This window comes from Drosophila hydei, unplaced genomic scaffold, assembly GCF_003285905.1.
Source record: "Drosophila hydei strain 15085-1641.00,03,60 unplaced genomic scaffold, DhydRS2 tig00000296-arrow-arrow-pilon, whole genome shotgun sequence".
NCBI lineage: Eukaryota > Metazoa > Arthropoda > Insecta > Diptera > Drosophilidae > Drosophila > Drosophila hydei.
Window position 1 is genome coordinate 1420346 of NW_022045705.1, and position 19386 is coordinate 1439731.

General features: G+C 47.5%; 1 protein-coding gene across 1 annotated transcript; it reads right to left on the reverse strand.

The window, feature by feature from the left end:
* Positions 1 to 16549: 16549 nt before the first annotated feature.
* On the reverse strand, positions 16550 to 18474 carry LOC111605490. Its single transcript, XM_023324040.2, has 3 exons — positions 18268 to 18474; positions 18059 to 18173; positions 16550 to 16880 (listed from the first exon to the last, which is right to left on the reverse strand). The coding sequence occupies exons 1-3, from the start codon at positions 18416 to 18418 to the stop codon at positions 16730 to 16732; spliced, it is 417 nt and encodes a 138-aa protein (XP_023179808.2). The 5' UTR covers positions 18419 to 18474; the 3' UTR covers positions 16550 to 16729.
* Between the last annotated feature and the right edge of the window lie 912 nt (positions 18475 to 19386).

A 19386-nucleotide genomic window follows, 5' to 3' on the forward strand; every position in this document is an offset into this window, starting at 1 on the left:
TAAAAATTTGTAAAATATGATGAACGACTATCACATACCCTATCTTATTCAAAAACAATGAAGCCTGCATTCCGCATTATGAGAGGCCCTATTCAGCTCATCCGTATACCCATAATTCGCAAATGAAGCCAAATATATTATGGCCGACTCGCAGATACCCTATGTTATACTTTATATGGAATACTTCGGATACGCCCACAATTTTCAAGGTACCTTTAAGCCTTCATACCATCTAAGGAAAGCATACTGTCCACTCTTCAATATGCTAGTAGATACTGTGTTTCATACATAAACATAATATTTTGCCGACAAACAAAAAATACAGGGTATACAAAGCTAACACTTAGTAATCAAATAAAGGTTCGAAGCTTCAATCAGATCTTACTTGAGGCATCAACCCACTTAAGCACAATTATAGGAATTATAGGGTATACGATTGGTCTGCTACTTCCGCTAGAAACCAAAAACATTCCACATCGAAGCCGTTTCACGGCTCACAATTGTGTTCAAGTTGGTTGCTGCCGATGCTGAGATTGAGTTACCCGATGCGAGTTGAGCACGGGGTATACCGGTATTCTGGCTGAGCTTGAGCTAGTTGCACACCAGCTCGAAGTGCATGAAGCGCGCCCAGTCGTACTCCCGTTCCAGGCAGCTCAAGAACCCGTCGAACATCAGGCGCAAGCTCATCAAGCGATTCGACATGCACTTCGAGGCGAGGCCTTCGATCCACACTTTTCGTGCCTTTCGCATCTTGCAGCAGTCCATCAGAGCGTGATCGGAATTGAGTATTCCTCAGGCTTGAGAGCTCTACTCACCTATTGAGAACACGAAATTTTTCGTACGACAAATTAAAAGAACAGAAAAAATATATGAATTGTGACAAGCATCTGGAACATCTAGCCGTACGAAAGCATTTGAAGTGAACAGCAAAGCGAGTGTGTGTTGAGTAGTTTGGCATATGATTCGACCATAAGCTGAGGCTGGCTCTGAAATGCAGCGAACTTTCATACAGACGTAAAGTGAGTAGTATGCCATCATACACGACTGCCTTCAACGTAGACCTATTCACGTCTCAAGCTGTTCGAGCTATTGATGTGAGCTCTACTTTGGCTTACTTCCTTTACCTTAACAGGTTAGCTATCCTTCCTTGTAATATCCATTTTCGCAACTGTATCCAAAAGGACAAGTGTTTCTGCTTCTATTTCCATTGAAATGAGACTCAACATTTTCGAACTTTAGAGATTCGTTTCGCATACTTTCTAGCTTTCAACCCGGACATCCTGCTGCAGTCCTTAGAAGATTCAGAGATTTCTTTCAGCATTCACGTTTTCCTAGATCCTTTAGCTTTTAAGCAACTTCTTCTACTTCTTCTTCTCCTATATCTCATATTTCTCAGCTTAAATATTATTCCGATGCTTCCAGAAGACGTCGGACGTCTTCTTTCATCACTCGCTATTCTTGGCTTCATAAATACAAGATTCTTCCTTGCTCTCTGACCTCTTCAACTCAATCTTTCTCTCTCTTTGCAGTGCACCAAGGGCTGTGCGCAATGGTATCGAGCACTCAAGGATATCGAGCCTTGCCAGGAGGCCTGTGTAAGTGACTCTCCAATTGTCGCTATCTCTTTCTAGCTCTCCCTACCTCTCTCTCACTCTAATTCCCTTTTATTGCTACTCCAGGCCTCCACGCAGTTTTATCCCTACGATTTGCCCTGCATTGGCGCCTGCGAGATGTCGCAGCGCGACTATTGGCATCTGCAGCGAGTGGCCATGGCCAAGCTGGTGGAGTCAACGCAGCCGAAACTGCTGAAGCCAGCGAGCGAATCGGCCGCCTTAACCATCAAGTGGAGCATTCAATTCCCGGAAAACTTTTTGGCCAGTCGACCCTTCAACATACAATACCAACAAGTGGATCAGCTGACAGAGCTGGCCTGGCATAACCTCGCTGACTACGATTGCGATGAGTATTATGTGTGCGAGATACTCGAGGCGCTGATACCCTACACGCGCTACAGGGTAAGTTTGAAGTTAGGCTTGAAGAAGAAGCTCCTCTTTCGGAACGCTCTATATTGATTCCCTTTTACGAGTTGCTGGCCCTAGACAGACAGAGTAATGTGCCCGTCTTTGCGCTGTCTGAGCGGGCCGAGCTGAGATCTGTTGAGTTGATCTATAGCGAGGCTCTACTGTACCAATAATTGAACATTTCTCCTGCTCTCTCCGCTTCCCTCCCTCACTCTAGTTTCGCTTTGAGCTGCCTTTTGGCGAGAGCAAGTGGGATGTGCTCTATTCGCCAGCCACGCGCATTTACGAAACGCCCATCGAAGGAGCGCCTATCTCGGCGCCAATTATTGAATCGCTGCTGGCACTCGACGAGCATCACGTGGCCGTTCACTGGCGTCCCGGCCGCTACAGCAACGCGCCCCTCGAAGGCTACAAGCTGACGCTGAGCGGCGGCAGCAACAGCAGCCGCGAGCAGGTGAGTCACGACCACGAGCAGCAGGTCTCCACATGCTAACCATCCATGCTAACTTCTCGTCTGCCACAGCTGCTGCCCGCGCAACGCACCAGCTGCATCTTCGGCCAGCTGCAGCCGCTGACCAACTACTCGCTGTCGCTGAGCATGATCAACAAACAGGGCCAGGGACCGCCAGCAGTGGCTGCGATTCGGACGAAGGCACCTCTGGAGGCGCAGCAGCTGCTGAGCGTGCTGCTCGCTAGCAGGCGGCAAGTCGTCTGGCAATCTCTGGAGCCAGCGGGTGAGACGCGCATCGTCTATCGCTCCAGCGAGCAGACGAACATCAGCGACTTGGCCTGGTCGCAGCGCGAACAGCGGCTCTGGCTGCTCGACGGGCGGGGAGAGCTGCACAGGTGAGCAACTGCTGCGACCTATCCATGGCTCCCAGCTCATGGCTCATGGTAATGTTCAATTATTCTTCCATCTCGCAGCCAATTACTGGATGAGCCAGCGACGAGCTCAGCTCGAGCCTTGCACCTGCAGCTACCTGGCAGCTGGAGAGCGCGAAAGGTGAGCTTGGACTGGCTAAGGCGCCGTCTCTATTTGGCAGCCGACGCTGAAGACGCTGCAGATTACGAACTATTTAGCTGCTCGCTGGAAGGAGGCGAGCTGCAGCAGCTGAATGTGCAGCTGGGCGAGGCAGTGCAGCAACTGGAGGTGGACGCATTGAATGGCTGGCTCTTCTGGTCGGACAGCGAGTCGATTTATCGCTTGGACTTGAGCAGCAAGGAGAAAATACGTCTTGGGCCGGCGCAGACGAGACTGGGCAACTTTCTGCTGGAGCCGCAACGTTGGCTGCTCCACGTGTTGCTCCTGGACGAGCAACAGTTGCTGGAGCTGAGCTACGACGGCAGCTACAAGCAGCTGAGATCCTTGCGAAACGAGAATTGGCTGAGCTTTGCGCTGAGCGTCGATCAGAAGCAGCTGCTGCTGCTCAACGACAGCAAGTTGGAGATGCAAAGCAAGACCAGCAGCTGGACCATGCAGCGCGACGAGCAGGAGCTGCTGCTGGAGGAGGTCTTTGAGGTTTTGCCTCTGGAACGACGTCGCCAGCCGTTGGCCTTGGAGCCCGCAAAGCCCTCAAAGCTGCGCGCCATGCTCGGCGCTCGGGCGGCCAAGATAAGCTGGCAGCCGCCAGTCCTCAACCCCTATCAGACGTTGTCCGTGGCCAATTTCAGCTACGAGCTGGAAGTGCTCGATGTGATTAGCCAAAGCGCGTACAACATACGGAACATACGCCAGCTGAACTTCGGCCTGGAGCGCTTGCAGCCAAACAATCTCTATCAGCTGCGCGTGCGAGCGATCAATCAAGCTGGCTGGGCGGGCGACTGGACGCAGCAGATCGCCACGCGCAGCTGGCCACTGGGCGAGCATCGCCTGAGGTGGGCCACGCAGCAAGGTCGACTCTACATGACCAATGAGCTGGGCGAACAGCTGCAAGGGCTGCCCGCTCAGCTCGCCGCTGGGCCCAGCCCCCTCGTCCTGGTCAACGAGAGCGTCGCCTACTACGTGAGTGAGCAGACTCTGTACTGCATACATCGGCTGGAGCCGCAGTTGAGCTGCGGCTCGTTGAATCGGCTGGCGCAGGTCAGCTCTGTGGCCTACGACTGGCGTGGCGGCCTGCTCTACTGGACAGATCTGTCGAGGAATCTGGTGCAGCGCATGGATCCGTTGACTGGCGAACGTGAACTGCTGCCCGTGTTCGGGGCACGCCAGCTGGCCCTGGATGCGGAGCAGGGCCAGCTCTACTACTCAAGTGAAGCACATTTGGCCAGCCGCACGCTGAACACCCAGCAGGAGCTGGAGTTCTACCACGTCAACGGCCTAACCGGGCGTATACCCAATTTCTGCCTGGACTTGCAGCAGCGTTATCTCTACTGGCTGGTCGAGGGCTCCAGCTCGAGCTCCCAGCTGCTGCTCTATCGCAGCGCATTGTCGATGGACCACAGTCTCGAGCTGCTGACCACGTTGAGCTCGATCGACGCCCTGCCCCACACGTTGCAGCATTTGCCGCCCTTGAATGCCTTGGCTTGGCTCGCAGCCGATGGCAGTGCCGCGCATGTGTTGCGCTTGGATGAGAGCCTGGGCGGGACACAGCTGCTGCAGCCTTTGGGTCTGAATGCATCGCTGACTGCGCTGCAGCTGCTGAGCGACAAATTGTATCCCAGCCAGGATCCGGGCGTACGGCCCTTACCCATAGCCGTGGACAGTGTGCGCATCGAGCCGGGCGGACACTGGAATGACTTCCGCTTGCGCTGGCAGCCCACGCACACGGCTGGCAATCACAGCATTAGCTACAAGTTGCTGCTCGAGCAGGGCAACGAGCGAGTGCTGAGCCTTGAGCTGGCCACGTCCTTTGCACGCATCACTCAGCTCGCGCAGGCAGTGCTGCCGTTGAGGGTCAGCCTCACGCCCCACTCGCCTTGGCGCGCTGGACCCACGACCCGTGTGACGCTAGCAACGCCACTGGCGGCGCCCACGCAGCCACGGCGACTGCGAGTCTTTGTGGAGCGCCAAGCGCAGGCGCTGCAGACAGGTATCAATATTAGCGCGCTGCTGCGCTGGGATGTGCCCGAGGAGGAGGTTCAGCTGACAACGCTGCAGTATCGCATCAGCTGCTGGCACGGCAGCGACCTCCATGCCGAGCTGCTGCTCAATCAGAGTCAGCTGGAGGCGCACATTGGCCAACTGCAGCCGGACGAAACGTATCGATTCCAGGTGCAGGCCCAGCAGTCGACAGCAGCCACAAGCCATGTGCTGCACATAGCTCCGGACCTGCAGGCGGTGCCGCGTCTGCTCTATGCCAATGCGGAGCATATTGGGGAACTTGACTTGGACTTGGCCAAGCGCAAGCAATTGGTCTACACGGCAAATCCCGTCGAGCACTTGGTCATCATCGAGGGCGAACAGCGCTTGCTCTGGGTAAACGAACATGTCGAGCTGCTCAGCCACCTGCCAGGTAAGGCGCCGGCCAAGCTCGCACGCATGCGCGCCGAGGTCCTGGCGCTCACCGTCGACTGGGTGCAGCGCATTGTCTATTGGGCCGAGCTGGATACGGCGGTCAATAAGTTGTCCGCGGCCTGCATCTATCGCCTCGATCTGTGCCGCTTCGAGGCGCGCATTTTGCCGGGCGAAAAGCTTTGGTGCACGCCACGGGGTGAGCTCCTGAGAGATCTCATTGCCTTGCCCTATGCGCGCGCTCTCATCTGGCTGCAGCACTCGATGAATGATTGCAACGGCTCGCTGAAGGGTCGCAGCCTAGCGAACGGTACAGACATCAGTTTCGTGGACCTCGTGCAGCCGATGTGGCGTCTCTTCGAGGGCAGCCAACAGCCGTCGGAGGAGACTGTCAATCTGATAGATGATGCTGGCAAGCTCTGCATCTATCACATCCATCGCCAGCTGTGCACGCCCAGCTCGCTGAGTGCCCAGCTCAATCTGCTGAACGAAAGCATTCTACAACTCGCTCAAGATTCCGGCTATCTCTATGCCCTGCGCAATGGCAGCTTGCGCGCCTTTGGCCGACGCCGCCAGCAGCTGGAGTACCTGTTGCCTTTGAGGTTTGACGAGGTGCGTCTGCTGCGCTCCTACAACTATCAGGCCTATCCCAGTCGCCACTGCTTGCTTCTGCCTGCCACCTGGAGTGAGCAGCGCCAGCTGTTGAACTTTAGCTGCGATGAAACCAATTGCATTCTGCAGCTGCCCCACTTAACAGCGGCCTCCGACTGCACCTTGCCCGTACCCGGCCTGAGCTATCAGCTCAACTTGACGGCGAGCCAATCCAATTCAAGCGAGCTGCGTTCGCTTAAAGCTTTCGCTGGTCAATCGCTGAACATAGCCGGCCTGCAGCCCTTCCATAGCTACGAGCTGAGCGCCACATTAAGCAGCTATTATCAAACTGTGCTGAAGCTCGAGCCGCTGCTGGTGCTGCCAACGCTGCAGCTGCGCACTGCGCCTGCTACGCCTACGGCGCCTCGGAATTTCAGTGCCCGAGCCTTGAGTCCCAATGAGCTGGAAGTGAGCTGGCTAGCGCCGTTGAAGCTGAGAAGCGAAAGCGTCTACTACACACTGTACTGGCAGCTGCTGGAGGAGGCACATGAGGAGGATCAATCGGAGAGCAATGGGGAAGCTGAGCAAGGCAGCTTTGAGGAGGACAAGGCAATGGCGAGCGATCGGAAAGGTGACGAAGCTAGCGATCCATCATGGATGCATCGGCAAGGCAAGAAAGTCATGGATCAATCACTAGGCAATCAGCATCAATCAATGATGCCCGAGGCAGTGGCAGCAACTGGCGAACTAGCCGGAGCCAAAGAGAAACATGAATCAACGATCAAGCAGGAAGGCAAGAAACAGAACGATCAATCAAGTGACCGATTCCCATCAATCATCATCAAAGATCGTGATCAATCATTGATCAATCAACAAGTCGAAGCGGTCAATCCACCGCAACACCTGCGCTTAGAGCAAGCAGGCGTACAGCGATTGACTCAACTTCAGCCTGGTCGCCTCTATCAGCTCTGGCTGCATGCACATGCCACGCCCACAAAGTTTAATAGCACCAAGCCCATATTGGTGCGCAGCTATCAAAAGCTGCCGCCACTGCAGCTGGTCGAGCTGAATGCCTACTCCCTGACCTTGGCCTGGGCAGGCACCAGCGATGCCATCAGCTCGCTAATCCTCGAGTGCCAGTCGCTGAGCAGCGAGCAGCTGAAGTTCAATGTAATCGCTAACTACACTGTGATGAAGCTGTCGTCGCTGCAACCCAAGACACGCTACTCGTGTCGCCTGGCCATCAGCTATGCCAGCACGCCAGCCGGCTCGGTTTACTATACGGCGAGTCAGGTGTATGAGACGTTGAGCGATGCGCCCAGTGCGCCAGGACGTCCTCAACTGGAGCATATAGCGGGCGAGGTATTTCGGGTCAGCTGGTCGCCTGCCTTGGAGAACGGGGCTCCCATAATGCTATACAATCTGGAGGCATTGCAGGCGCGTCGGTCGAGTCGTCGTCGGCGGAGACGCGCGACGTCACTCGACTTGCTGCCGTGGGCCGAGGAGCCATTGGTCATCGAGGATCAGTGGCTGGACTATTGCAACACGACCGAACTGAGCTGCATTGTGCGTGAGCTGCATTCGCTTCGACTGCTGCTGTTTCGTGTGCGGGCCAGGAACCGACCGCATGGCTGGGGCCCGTTCAGCGAGGACAGCGAGCGTATCGCGGAGCCCTTTGTCTCGCCCGAGAAGCGTGGCTCACTCGTCTTGGCCATCATTGCTCCAGCGGCCATTGTCTCCAGCTGTGTGCTGGCCCTGGTGCTCATTCGCAAAGGTAAGCTCAATCATTGAGATCGTCAATTGGTTAATGGATTTATAAGCTTTACCTACAAATCAATCAATCAATCATTAATCAACTATTACAGTACAAAAACGTCGCCAGCGAGCCAAGAAGCTGCTCCAGCAAAGTCGGCCAAGCATTTGGAGCAACCTGTCGACGCTGCAGACGCAGCAGCAGTTGATGGCAGCGCGCAATCGCACGTTTTCGATGACGCTAAGTGATGCGGACATTGCGTTGTTGCCGCAAATCAGCTGGAATCGATTGACGCTGTTGCGTTTTCTAGGCAGCGGCGCCTTTGGTGAGGTGTACGAGGGCCAGCTGCAGGGCGAAGATGAAGCGCAACCACAGCGTGTGGCCATCAAGGTGAGTGCTTAACATCTCACCTGTAATTCTCAAAACTAAACACGTCATCCACTTGCAGAGCTTGCGCAAGGGCGCCAGCGAGTTTGCGGAGCTGTTGCAGGAGGCTCAGCTGATGAGCAACTTCAAGCATGAGAATATTGTTTGCCTGATTGGCATCTGCTTCGACAGCGATACCATTTCACTGATCATGGAACACATGGAAGCGGGCGATCTGCTCAGCTACTTGCGTGCAGCGCGGCCCAGCTCACAGGTAAGCGAATTACTTAAGTATCATAACGGCACTTTTGGAAGTTCTCATTGGCTGCACCCATTGGCTCATTGACAATGAAAGATATAAAGATGGCGCTGGTGAAATTCCCGTTAGCCCATTCGTCTTCCTCTATTTCTGCTGCTGCTCTGCTATAACGGTACCTCCAAATACTTCATAGAAATGTCTTCTCACTTGCTCTATGTTACTCTATCTTACTCTTGCATATCGCTAACAGCAAAGAGAAGCATTGACTTGCTTAATTTATATGCAATAAATGTCTTGGTCTTTATTCACTGGTAAGCAGGTATTTAACTAAATCCTTTCATTAAATAAGAATTTAAGTCAGTATATAGACGTCTCGATGTGCATATTTCTATGTGCATATTCGCAGCCAATTTAACATGTTCGATGCGTGAAGATTACCACCTAGCTTACTGCACATGACGTCACATCCTTCAAAAGTTTTGTGTTTCATCTTATGGAACTGAACAAAAACAAAAAATTCAACAAAATTCTGTTTGATAAAATTCCTGTTTCCAATGCATATGTTTTATGCATAAATATTTAAGTCACAATTCAGACCGTAATGTATGACGTCACAATTTATACTGTAGACGCGTGCTTTGCCTTCCCAGTTACACTGGGTACCATGTGCTAGCTACTGGTGAAAAGACCGATGGAGCAAGCGAGAGACAGGCGCAATGCTTTGTCTCTTTTCTTTGCATGTGTTGCGTATCACTCAAAGAAGATCAAAGACATAACGAAAACAACCCGTTTTTTATGAGTGCTGTGGATTTTTTTTTTGGCAATGAACTTGTTGCTTGAGGTTTTACTTATAACAGTTAAAGTAGCCGAAAATAGAATTTGAGTGCCATCTTGAATATGCTTAGAACCAATGAATGCGTTTGAGGGAATGGCTGACATTAATGTACCGTTGGTTGTAGGAGTTGCCGAGTCGCAAATTGGAAATGGACGATCTGCTGAGCATGTGCCTGGACGTGGCCAATGGCTGCAGCTATCTGGAAGATATGCACTTCGTGCATCGCGATCTCGCTTGCCGCAATTGCCTGGTGTCGGATGGGGCAACAATTGGCGGGCGACGCATTGTGAAAATTGGTGATTTCGGGCTTGCACGCGACATCTACAAGAGCGACTATTATCGCAAGGAGGGCGAGGGCCTGTTGCCCGTGCGCTGGATGGCACTTGAGAGTCTCGTCGATGGCCTCTTCAGCACCCAGTCGGATGTGTGGGCGTTCGGTGTACTCTGCTGGGAGATACTCACACTCGGCCAGCAGCCCTATGCGGCGCGCAACAATTTCGAGGTGCTCGCCCATGTCAAGGACGGCGGACGACTGCAGCAGCCAGACAATTGTCCCGACAAACTGTAAGTGGCAGCCGTATTTCAACTGTGCACTTTCAGCAAGCGCGAAGAGGGTATATTCGATTCATGAATCTCAATCTTATTCACAGTTATGCGCTGCTATTGCAATGTTGGCGCTCAGAGCCCTGGGAACGGCCCAACTTTAGGCGCTGTCACAGCACTTTGCAGACACTCAGCATGGATATAGCCGCTAAGGAGCTCGACGCACAGGGTATTTTGCACAATGGCAACGGCAAGTCAGAGGTTAAGGTGCATTTCGATGATGCGCCTGAATGTCTCTCACTGCAGATGGACACCAAAGATACACAAGCACACATCAGCGTGCACACACAGACACCCACACACACACACGCACAAACACTGACACACACAGACACACACACAGCTGAAGGTGGACAGCTATATGCAAATGAAAGCGTTTCGCGGCTCTGAAATGCGCCCCAATCGTGGCTCAATCAAATTGATGGAACATTCGCTTTAGCGTGTGCATTCAGCTATGCCACGCCCACTTGCCAAAACAACCCGCTCACACGCCTGGGGTACGATAGGCAACTATGTTTTTTTTTTTTGTACTGAGAAATTTACCATAACGAAAAGTTGATCAAAGTCTTCAATCAACAGTTTTTTTTGTCGTGTCTAGTATAAAACTTTTATATATATATATATCGATTTTTTTTAGTGGTTTACCTATTTAGCAGAGTATGCGGTATTCTAAAATAATTTCGAAATAATAAATATATACGAAATAAATGTTGTAAAATGTAATTTCACGGATTTTGTTTGCTCTGCAAATGCTTCAAGAGAAATACAAAATTTAGAGACTTGAAATTTTAATTATTTAATTGTATATAGTGCACGCACAATAAGCCTAATATATTTTATTGATATCATATAACTTTGCTTAACTAACGGTAAGCATCGATACATTTCTTCTAGAGATACTTTATGGTAGAAGCAATAGCTCTGGTAAGTTGAAATTTGTTATAAGCTCATTTTGTATACTTTGAGTCTCAGATAATTCTCATTTTTGTTTAAAGAGAATATCTTTCATAATGCAATAATATCGTACTATTAGGTGGAGGCAGGGGTCAGAAAACGGTAAGCAGTTGCATGAAATGCACAGCAGGTGGCGCAGCAGGCCTCTGCTTAGCGTGCAGGGTGTGTGCGCGTCGAGCATATCCCGTGGGCACACTCTTGGCTGTGGCTGTGTTAATCTAGCTAATTGATTGATTAAGTTGATGGATTGAGAGCTATGCAGAGAATTATTTCATAAGCAAGAGTATATGTATTCGCAATCTCATCGTAATATTATTCTTTAATCTCTTTCGAATACAAACAAAGCGCAGTTGAATTAGCATTAGCTTGCTCTACCCTGCCCGCTCTTTCCCTCTCGCCCTGCCTTCTCTCCCTTCCTTCCTGACGAACTGTTTGCCTAAGTAAATAACAAATCGGCTTTGGGAGCAATTAGAAATTGTGTCTTAGCCATTCGATTCGGGTTTCCATTTGGACACGCGCCGCGGCTTATTTTAATTTCATTAAAATTTTGCTCATTTATTGCTTGGACAAAGTTTTCTTTTCGATATTTTATTTCCTTTTTCTTTCGTTCGGCGCTTTTCTCTCATTGTTTTGCTACCCTTTTGAGTGTGTGTGTATAGGGTATATTGGTTAGGTGTCTAGCTTTGGAATAAGTGGTGAAAGCGTCCATTCAGCAATAATTTGTTCCCTATTTCATAAATATGCTATATATATCTAAAACGATAAATATCGATTTTGTAATTTACCTAAGCATAACTCGAGAAGTATATCAAATTCGATAGATAAGTTGATGTTAGAGTTTGAAAAGCTTGACTATAGCTAGCGAACTAGAGAACTTTGTGATCTATTGTGAAAACTTCTGAGCTAGGTTGCCCTGTACTGAGAGCAGGGTAGATTACAGTCGGACAGTTTGCACTTCATTTTTTCATTGTGTGTGGGAAAATGTTATAAGTTCATGGAGAATGGCTCGAGGTTGTTGGCCATTCTAAACTTGGTACAATGGCTATTGAGATCTTTACTTTTCTGTCTTTCTTTTTGCTTTTCTCTCTCTCTCTCTCGCTCTATCTCTTTCTCTTTCACTCTCTGCTTTATCTCTTAAGCGTTGCTGCCTGCTCTCGCGCTTTCTTTCTCTGCCAGCCGCTCTGCAAGGTGCTTGAGACAGCAAGTTCGTTACAATACAAAAACAACAAACACACACACACAGCCATACACACACACGCACACTTTGGTTATATTTCAAACATCTCCAGTTGCCTGTTCGTCCGTCTTCCTTACTGATTTTTATCTCTCGCCAAATGATTTGCGTGAGCTTTTGCATATGGCTCACATTGAATTTCACAAATGTTGCCTGGCTACCAGTGGGCGGCGGCGGCGGCGGCTCCAGACGCCTGTGGGGAGGCGTGGTCTCTGTTTGTGCCGCCCAAATAACAAATTGTAAATAGCAGCGCATAAATCGATTACCTTCGTCGCGTCTTCGCCTCATCCTGGCCACGTTTGGCGTGGAACATAAATAAAGCATTTTTAATATGCGCGTAAGCAGTTTTTCTTTGGCATGCCCTAGACTGGTAAGCAGCGGGCATATTGGCGAGGCAGTGCACGAGGTCATCAAAGAAAGCTCTAGAGTATCTGCTAGTCGAGCACACCATATAAAGTGCACAGCTGCTTTACCAGCTTCACAGTTGCCATAGATACCAATGCCCTGAGCCATGCTTTATATTTCCTCTGTCTATATCTACATAGCTATAGGGTATCTGCTAGTCGAGCATACCATATACCCTGCTATATGCTTTGTTACTGTGCCCTTTACCACTTCCTTTAGTTTTATAGATATATCATAAATCTCTCGATGTTTATTTGTCTATTTAATTTGCTCTACAGGGCATCACCAAGTCGTACATACCCCATGCTAAAACATCGTAATTTCTTTTTTCTGCGCGACGTAGACGCGTCGCGTTGACTTTCCATTGATTTCGCTTGTTGGTTTTTTGCTTTGCTTTGGGGCTTAGACTATAATATCGCGTATAGGGTAAGTGCGCGCCTGCCACGCCTCCTCGCCCACCTGCTGCCTACCCGAATTGCGGGTTACCCTTACTTTGAGCCTTTGAGCAAGGATTTAATTTTATTACCTTGGTGCGTCTCCTGTTGACTTATTATGCTGATATGATTAAGTGGTTACGCGAGAGCTACTTGAAGTTTGGCTTGGGCTGGAGCTAAGCGCCGCTATGGGGGCTAAGCGGGTGGTTACGTAGGGGTAGGAAGTTGTCTTAGGGTTGGTGGTGGCTTGCTTAAGATTAGGTTGAAGCTAATACGGTGGAGAGCTTAGGTGAGATGCCTACAAAAGTGAAATTGGCTTTTTCTTAAGGTGCAAAGCGTGGAGTTTAAGAAGGAAGGAAGTTATCGTTATCGATTAAGAAAATAGAGATATGATGTATACCTAAGGGTGGTTATATTAAAACAAAATAAAGAATCAAGTTTTTTTTTGTGATAAAGACAGAGCTAATATTAAAAGATTTATCGTTATCGTTATCGAAGTTACAGATATTTAAATGGTCATAATGCTAATCGCCTAACGGGTTAAGTGAAGTAACATCAGCTAACAGCTATTGCTATCGCTATCGATCAGCAGCTATCGATATATGCAATACATAACAAATGACTCGAATGTTATCGTTCAGCAAGGTGTTGCTGCTGCCTTGGCAGACTTTCTCTAATGGCAAGCCAGCAAATGTTATCGTTTATCGTTTATCGACCCGCTGCCAAATCTATTTAGCTGCACGTGCGGCGTGTTATTAAATTCCATTTTGATTTTTATTGAATTTAATTTTTCAACTAACTTTTTGTTCAAGCAGCTCTGCTGGATAAAGATATTGGCCACACACACACACACACACACACACCCACACAGGCCCTCCTTTTTGGTCGAAAACAGAGCGAAGCAGCGAAAGAGGAAGAGAGCCAAGTGGAGGCAGCAGAAGCAGCACTTTAAATTTGCTGCCCTCAACTCCGGCAACAATTGATTGAAATTAGATGAGCTTTTCATAATACACAACTTACCTGTAGGTGTAGCTAAGCAGGTGTGTGAAGGTGATTGTGTGTGTGTGTGCGTGTGCCCTTGTGCGTTTTTCCATTAAGGTTCACTTCAGCCTTCCCACCAGCTCCTCAGCTCAGACTCAGTTTCACCTGCAGCTCTAGCTCTCGTGGAAAAAACTTGGTCTAGTTCTTAGATCCTGACGTCGAGGACAACGCTAATATCCTTTTTGCCGTCTGCCGGCTGCCAAATTGGTTATTAAAAGAGTCAACTAGTTGCGGCTCACAGCAAAGCCATAAATAAATTGAGTGCTGGTTAGGCCAAGGTAACTACATCGAGGGAAGATGCCAACGATTTAACTTCAACAACTTTAAGAGTTTCCACTTCTCTCTCTCCCTCTGCCCCTCCCTCTCTCGCCCTTCCTCCCTCTCGCTCTCTCGACTTTACTTGAAATTTTAGCAAACTTTTCCTCGTCTCCCGCCCCCAATTATACAGCACTTGAGCCAAAAATGTGCGCACATATGTACGTTTGCTCTGCTTTACGCATTTTCCATAAGCTACTCTGGCTGCCACGCCCCACGCCCCCTCTATTAGGCAACTCTTTGTGAATACCTCTGCAAGTTCAGGGCGCTGAGGCTTATAACGAACTTGGCAGCAGGCAACAATTTTGTATGGGCGAAGTGCACTTATTTTTGGCAGCAGGCATCAATCATGATCTAAATGCATTACCAACACCAGTCGAGCTACAATGCCTGACTACGAGATACCCTGTAAGCGTTTGGAAAGCTCACTGAACTAAATGGAGTTCAGTCAACTTCGTAATGCCATAGCTTTTAGACTAATTGCAATTATTCTGTAAGCAAGTATTGGTGGCAGTGCCTGATTATAAAATACCCTGTAAAAGCAGTTTATGCTTCATTCTGGTCTCATTTTATTGATATGCTCTTAATACTAACTTACAGCACGATGTGCATATGTATAAAACACCCTATAAATGATTGCAAGGCTCTATTTCGTAATGCTTGACTAGAAAATACCCTACAGAAACTAAAAAACTATTGAAACTGATAGAAATTCTGTTATTTAGGCCACTTTCTTCATTGCTTGCTATTTGTATTGACGGCAAGCAGTAATCACTGCAGTGCTTGACTATGTTATACCCTGTAAAAGTAATATTCAAGCTCTGTGAGTGCTAAACTAAGTTGTAATCCGCTTGAATGCAGCTATAACGATGCCAAGAAAATACAGGGTATTTATTGTCTGATGGACGAGCGGTTCAGCATTAAAGAGACAAAGACTTAACTTTGGAGTGGAAGAGAGCGAGTGAGTGGGTAGATTTGTCTCAAGTCCAAATATGTTAGATATTCCGCATAAAGCTGCTTAGCCATGCGATAAGCTGTCGAACTAATTGGGCTAATTTGCGCAGTTACAAAGGGCTCGAAGGCTAGCGACGAGGGTGAGGCAAGAGAATTTCGCTCAACAGCAAAAAAAGAGGTAACGAATTCTCGCGAAATTAGTGCTGCACGCGCATCTTAAGCTTTGACACTGCCCGCCCTTTGGGTGGCATTTGGATACCAGCTACCCCGACCTTCCCCCCTCCCACCATCTTTGCCAACCTCCGATTCCCCAATGCTCAGCTCACAATCTGCGAATCTGCGACTGGGACGCAGCTTCATTATTTCGCACTAATTAACGTTTTGCGACAAAAGGTGCGCTGTATTTATTTTATTTTATTATTTTTATTTTTATTTTTATTTTTAAGCAATTCCCTGTAGCCAGTGGCACTGTGGGGTATGTTGCAAATGAGACAGCATAAAAAATAAGTATTAAATAATTGAAAGGGTTTCAATTTTGCCCTGAGGCTGGGGTCTTAAAACGGACGAACTAACTGATTGATTGATTGATTAACTGATTGATTGATTGATTAACTAAGTGACAGGCTGATGGTGAGTTCATTGACTGACTGATTAACTGACTGATTGATGGATTGATTGAATAATGGCTGATTGAATAACTGACTTATGAATTAACTGAACTTATTGAGCGACTGATGGCTTGGCTCATTGATTGACTCATTGATTGACTATGAACTGATTGCTTCACTTACTGATGGCTGGATCTTTGATTCACTGATTGATTGATTGCTGGCCTGATTGATTAATCATTTGATAGGTTGACTAATAGCTGATTGATTGATTGACTGACTGATGGCTGATTGACTGATTGACTAACTGAATAATGACTTATTGATTGACTCAAGAATGATGGTTGGATCATTTTCTAATCACTGATTGATTGACTGATCACGCTGCTGATTAACTGACTGATAGACTGAGCGATTGATGGCTGAACTGGCTATATACGTATTAGAACTGAGTACAGGCTATATGAAAGCCGCTCAAGTCAGAGCCACAAAGCCCCATCGAGTTTCATTTACAGTTGTTGCCTGCAGTGCAGAGCAGTGCAGCGCCACTCTAGAGGGGGACATGGAGCCATGGCAGCAACAGAACACTTGTGTGTGTGGGGCACGTTAATTGGTGTTTATGAGCGGGCTGGCCCATTAATTAAACAATTTCTTTTCTGCTCTGAGTCAAGAGAACCCAGTGCTGAAAAGCTTCATATCGTGGATATATAAAAGTCTCAGTGTGTGTTTCTATATGTATGTATATGTGGAGTAAAAAAAAGAACAGTTGCTTGATTCGATACACAAAGTGGGATAATGTACAAAATAAATTAGCATTGCTCGTTTGCCAGTGTGGGCGGCAAACGGATTTTGAAATGAGTTCCATTTGGATTCCAGATGGATTCCAGATGGATGTTATGGATCATTTACGCTCCCTCAGCGGCATTCCGTTCAATGTAGAAGGGCGCTCCATCCGGTTTTTTGCATTTGTAGCGCAGCAGACAGCATTCCGGGAAGGGCTTCGATTGATGGATGCGCTCGCCACGATTGCATTTATCGATGCGAAGTTTGCCACAGCTGCACGTAGTAGGAAAGAGAGAGAGAGGTAGAATTATATATATATATATATATATATATATCAACTCTATAAATAAGCATAAAATGAGCTTAAGGCATATGCATGTCAATGCCTTTTGGTTGATAGATTGACCACGATTGAATAATTTTGTTGTTGATTGATTGATAATTGAGTGATGATGATTGATGTATGCTTAAGCTCAACTTGAACGTATTTGGTAGTTATGAAGGGGATGGAACCTGCTAGAAAGCGATTTGAACTTTGTGTCTAGTTGGATTTATTTCTTATGCAGTTGACTGCTTGATTGAACTGCTTTGACTGATTGATACGCTTTTAATCAAATAGAGTTCCGCTAGTTGAAGAGATCTAAAATTTGATTCGCCTTTACAAAATGAAAACGAACAGTTCAGCTTTATTGATTCGTTGTCTCGCTCTAATGCACGAACTCTTCTAATCTACAGGGTATTTTGGGGCAGAAGAAAGCATAACGAAGACTTGCTACTGGGGTATGTGTAATATATGACTTTTTGGGCTGAGGATATGTCTGTCTTTCAGACAAAAAGGCGTGACAATTGCAATCTCTGTCAATATCATTGATTTCTATAGAAAATAAATCGATGAGCTTACAGACAGTAAACCTGGAGGACCAAACAGTTCTCTATTTTTCTATATTTTATCTCTTATTATTTATTAATTTCATCTCTGATTCCTTCTTGTATTTCTGATTAGCTGTCCGAATTATTTATTATCTTTTTTCTTGAATCTGTGACTGGTTAATTTAGGCTTCTATAGCCATGCAGGCATAAAGATTTCAACTTACTTTATCTGCTGCATGTTTCTTCTACAAGCTTCTGGAGAAGTCACAAAGTTTTTTTCTTCTACCCCTTTTCTTATGTTTTCTATAGAAGATGAGCTCAGTTAGCTAGCTTGCTGCTCACTCAGCCCTAGATCAGCTTCTTTATATGTGTATATATGTGAAGATACATGTAGAAGTTCTCGAACTGTTCAGCAGCACAAATTACGCTTAAAACTCAATTCACAATGTTGTTACGATGTCTACTGCGACGCCAGCCTCTTTCTTATCTGTGCAAAACATTTGGAATGTTTGTGTTCGGTTCGGTGTGTGTGTGTGTGCCTGTGTGTGCTTGTGCGTGTGTTTGTCCCTGGCCAGACTCACCCCTCGATAAGTATGGAGCCATCCGCATTGCAAGTAAGCCGCTGACAGGGCGGAATGCCGTTGTTGATGCCCTCCTGCAGCAAATCGCCCCGATAAATGCATTTGCCGGGATTAGCTAAACAACGAGAGACAAAGAGAAAGACAGAGAGAGGGAGAGTGAGTAAGAGAGAGTGTGAGTACTGCTCAGGTAGAGAAACGCTCGTTCGCACCTTCATCGATGGGTATGACAGCTCGGTAGCCGTCTGTGTCCATAGCCAGCTGCAAGAGCATGAGCAGCATGAGCCAAAGGCTTGGGCAGATCAAACCGAATCGGCGGCTTCGTTGGCTGCTCCTCGGATTGGTGAAACGTTGCTCAGACATTGCGACGCGTTTGTCGTTCGAAATGGCACTGGAGGCAACTGCTGCCCGACTCGCTTGTTCCACTTGGGCAACAGCTATCGAAATTTGTCATCGTCAATCGACATCGGCATCAGTATTTCTATTGTTGTTGCTGTTGTTGTTGTTGTTGCGAGTGACTTGGCTTTTGGCTTAGATTCATCAATTGGTTTGTTTTTTGCGCACCCTAACCACGGGGGGTGCTTCAGGCTGCTCTTATAGCGTGACACGCTCAGCTGCCAGCGGGTGGTTTTTCATCCATGAATTGAGTTTGAAATGTGGAATTTTCCAGACAAATAGATTCTAAGAGATTTTTTTGCTTGCACGAGTGTCAGCTAATGGATTGAGCTGTACGTCAATCAGCGGTCAATCACACAAGCAATCATCAACCAGTCACACAGTTATACATATCTATAAGCTAGAGTTTCAGTTGCTGTTCGGCTCGGCTGAGATTACCTTTCAGTCAATCAGACAGTCAATCAGTCAATCAATTACTTAGTCAAATATTCAGTTAGAGAGACTATAGTCTGTGCTGTCGTTTTAGTTCAGTTTGCTAACAAGTCAGTCAGTCAATCAGTCAATTAATCAGTCAGTCAATCAGTATAGGCTGTTATTCTAATATATATAGAGAGACTTTAGTTACAGCTTCAGTTTAGTAACTGATAGATTACATGCTAATTGCTTGGTATGTAAGTCAATCAAATTTTCTGTCAATCAATTCGTCAATCACGAAATCAATCAGCTAGTTCGGAAGTCATTTCGTTATAAAAGCACAGTTCGACTTAGTAATTAGTCAATTTCAAGTTAATCAATCAATCAGTCAATCAATTAATCAATTTCTCTTATCTCTCATGTCTAAGTTTCGATGATTAGTCAGTCAATCAAGCAATAAATCAAACACACAATCAGTCGACTTGATTGGCAGTCAATGATTCAAGGAGTCTGGCAAGCAT

Excerpts from the sequence above, each read along its gene's own strand:
- LOC111605490 (XM_023324040.2), bottom strand. The coding sequence starts at position 18,418 with ATGTCTGAGCAACGTTTCACCAATCCGAGGAGCAGCCAACGAAGCCGC. Across the intron at positions 18,174-18,267 it reads TGTCATACCCATCGATGAAG|CTAATCCCGGCAAATGCATT; the intron begins GTGCGAACGAGC and ends CTCGTTGTTTAG. Across the intron at positions 16,881-18,058 it reads GGCTCCATACTTATCGAGGG|CTGTGGCAAACTTCGCATCG; the intron begins GTGAGTCTGGCC and ends TACTACGTGCAG.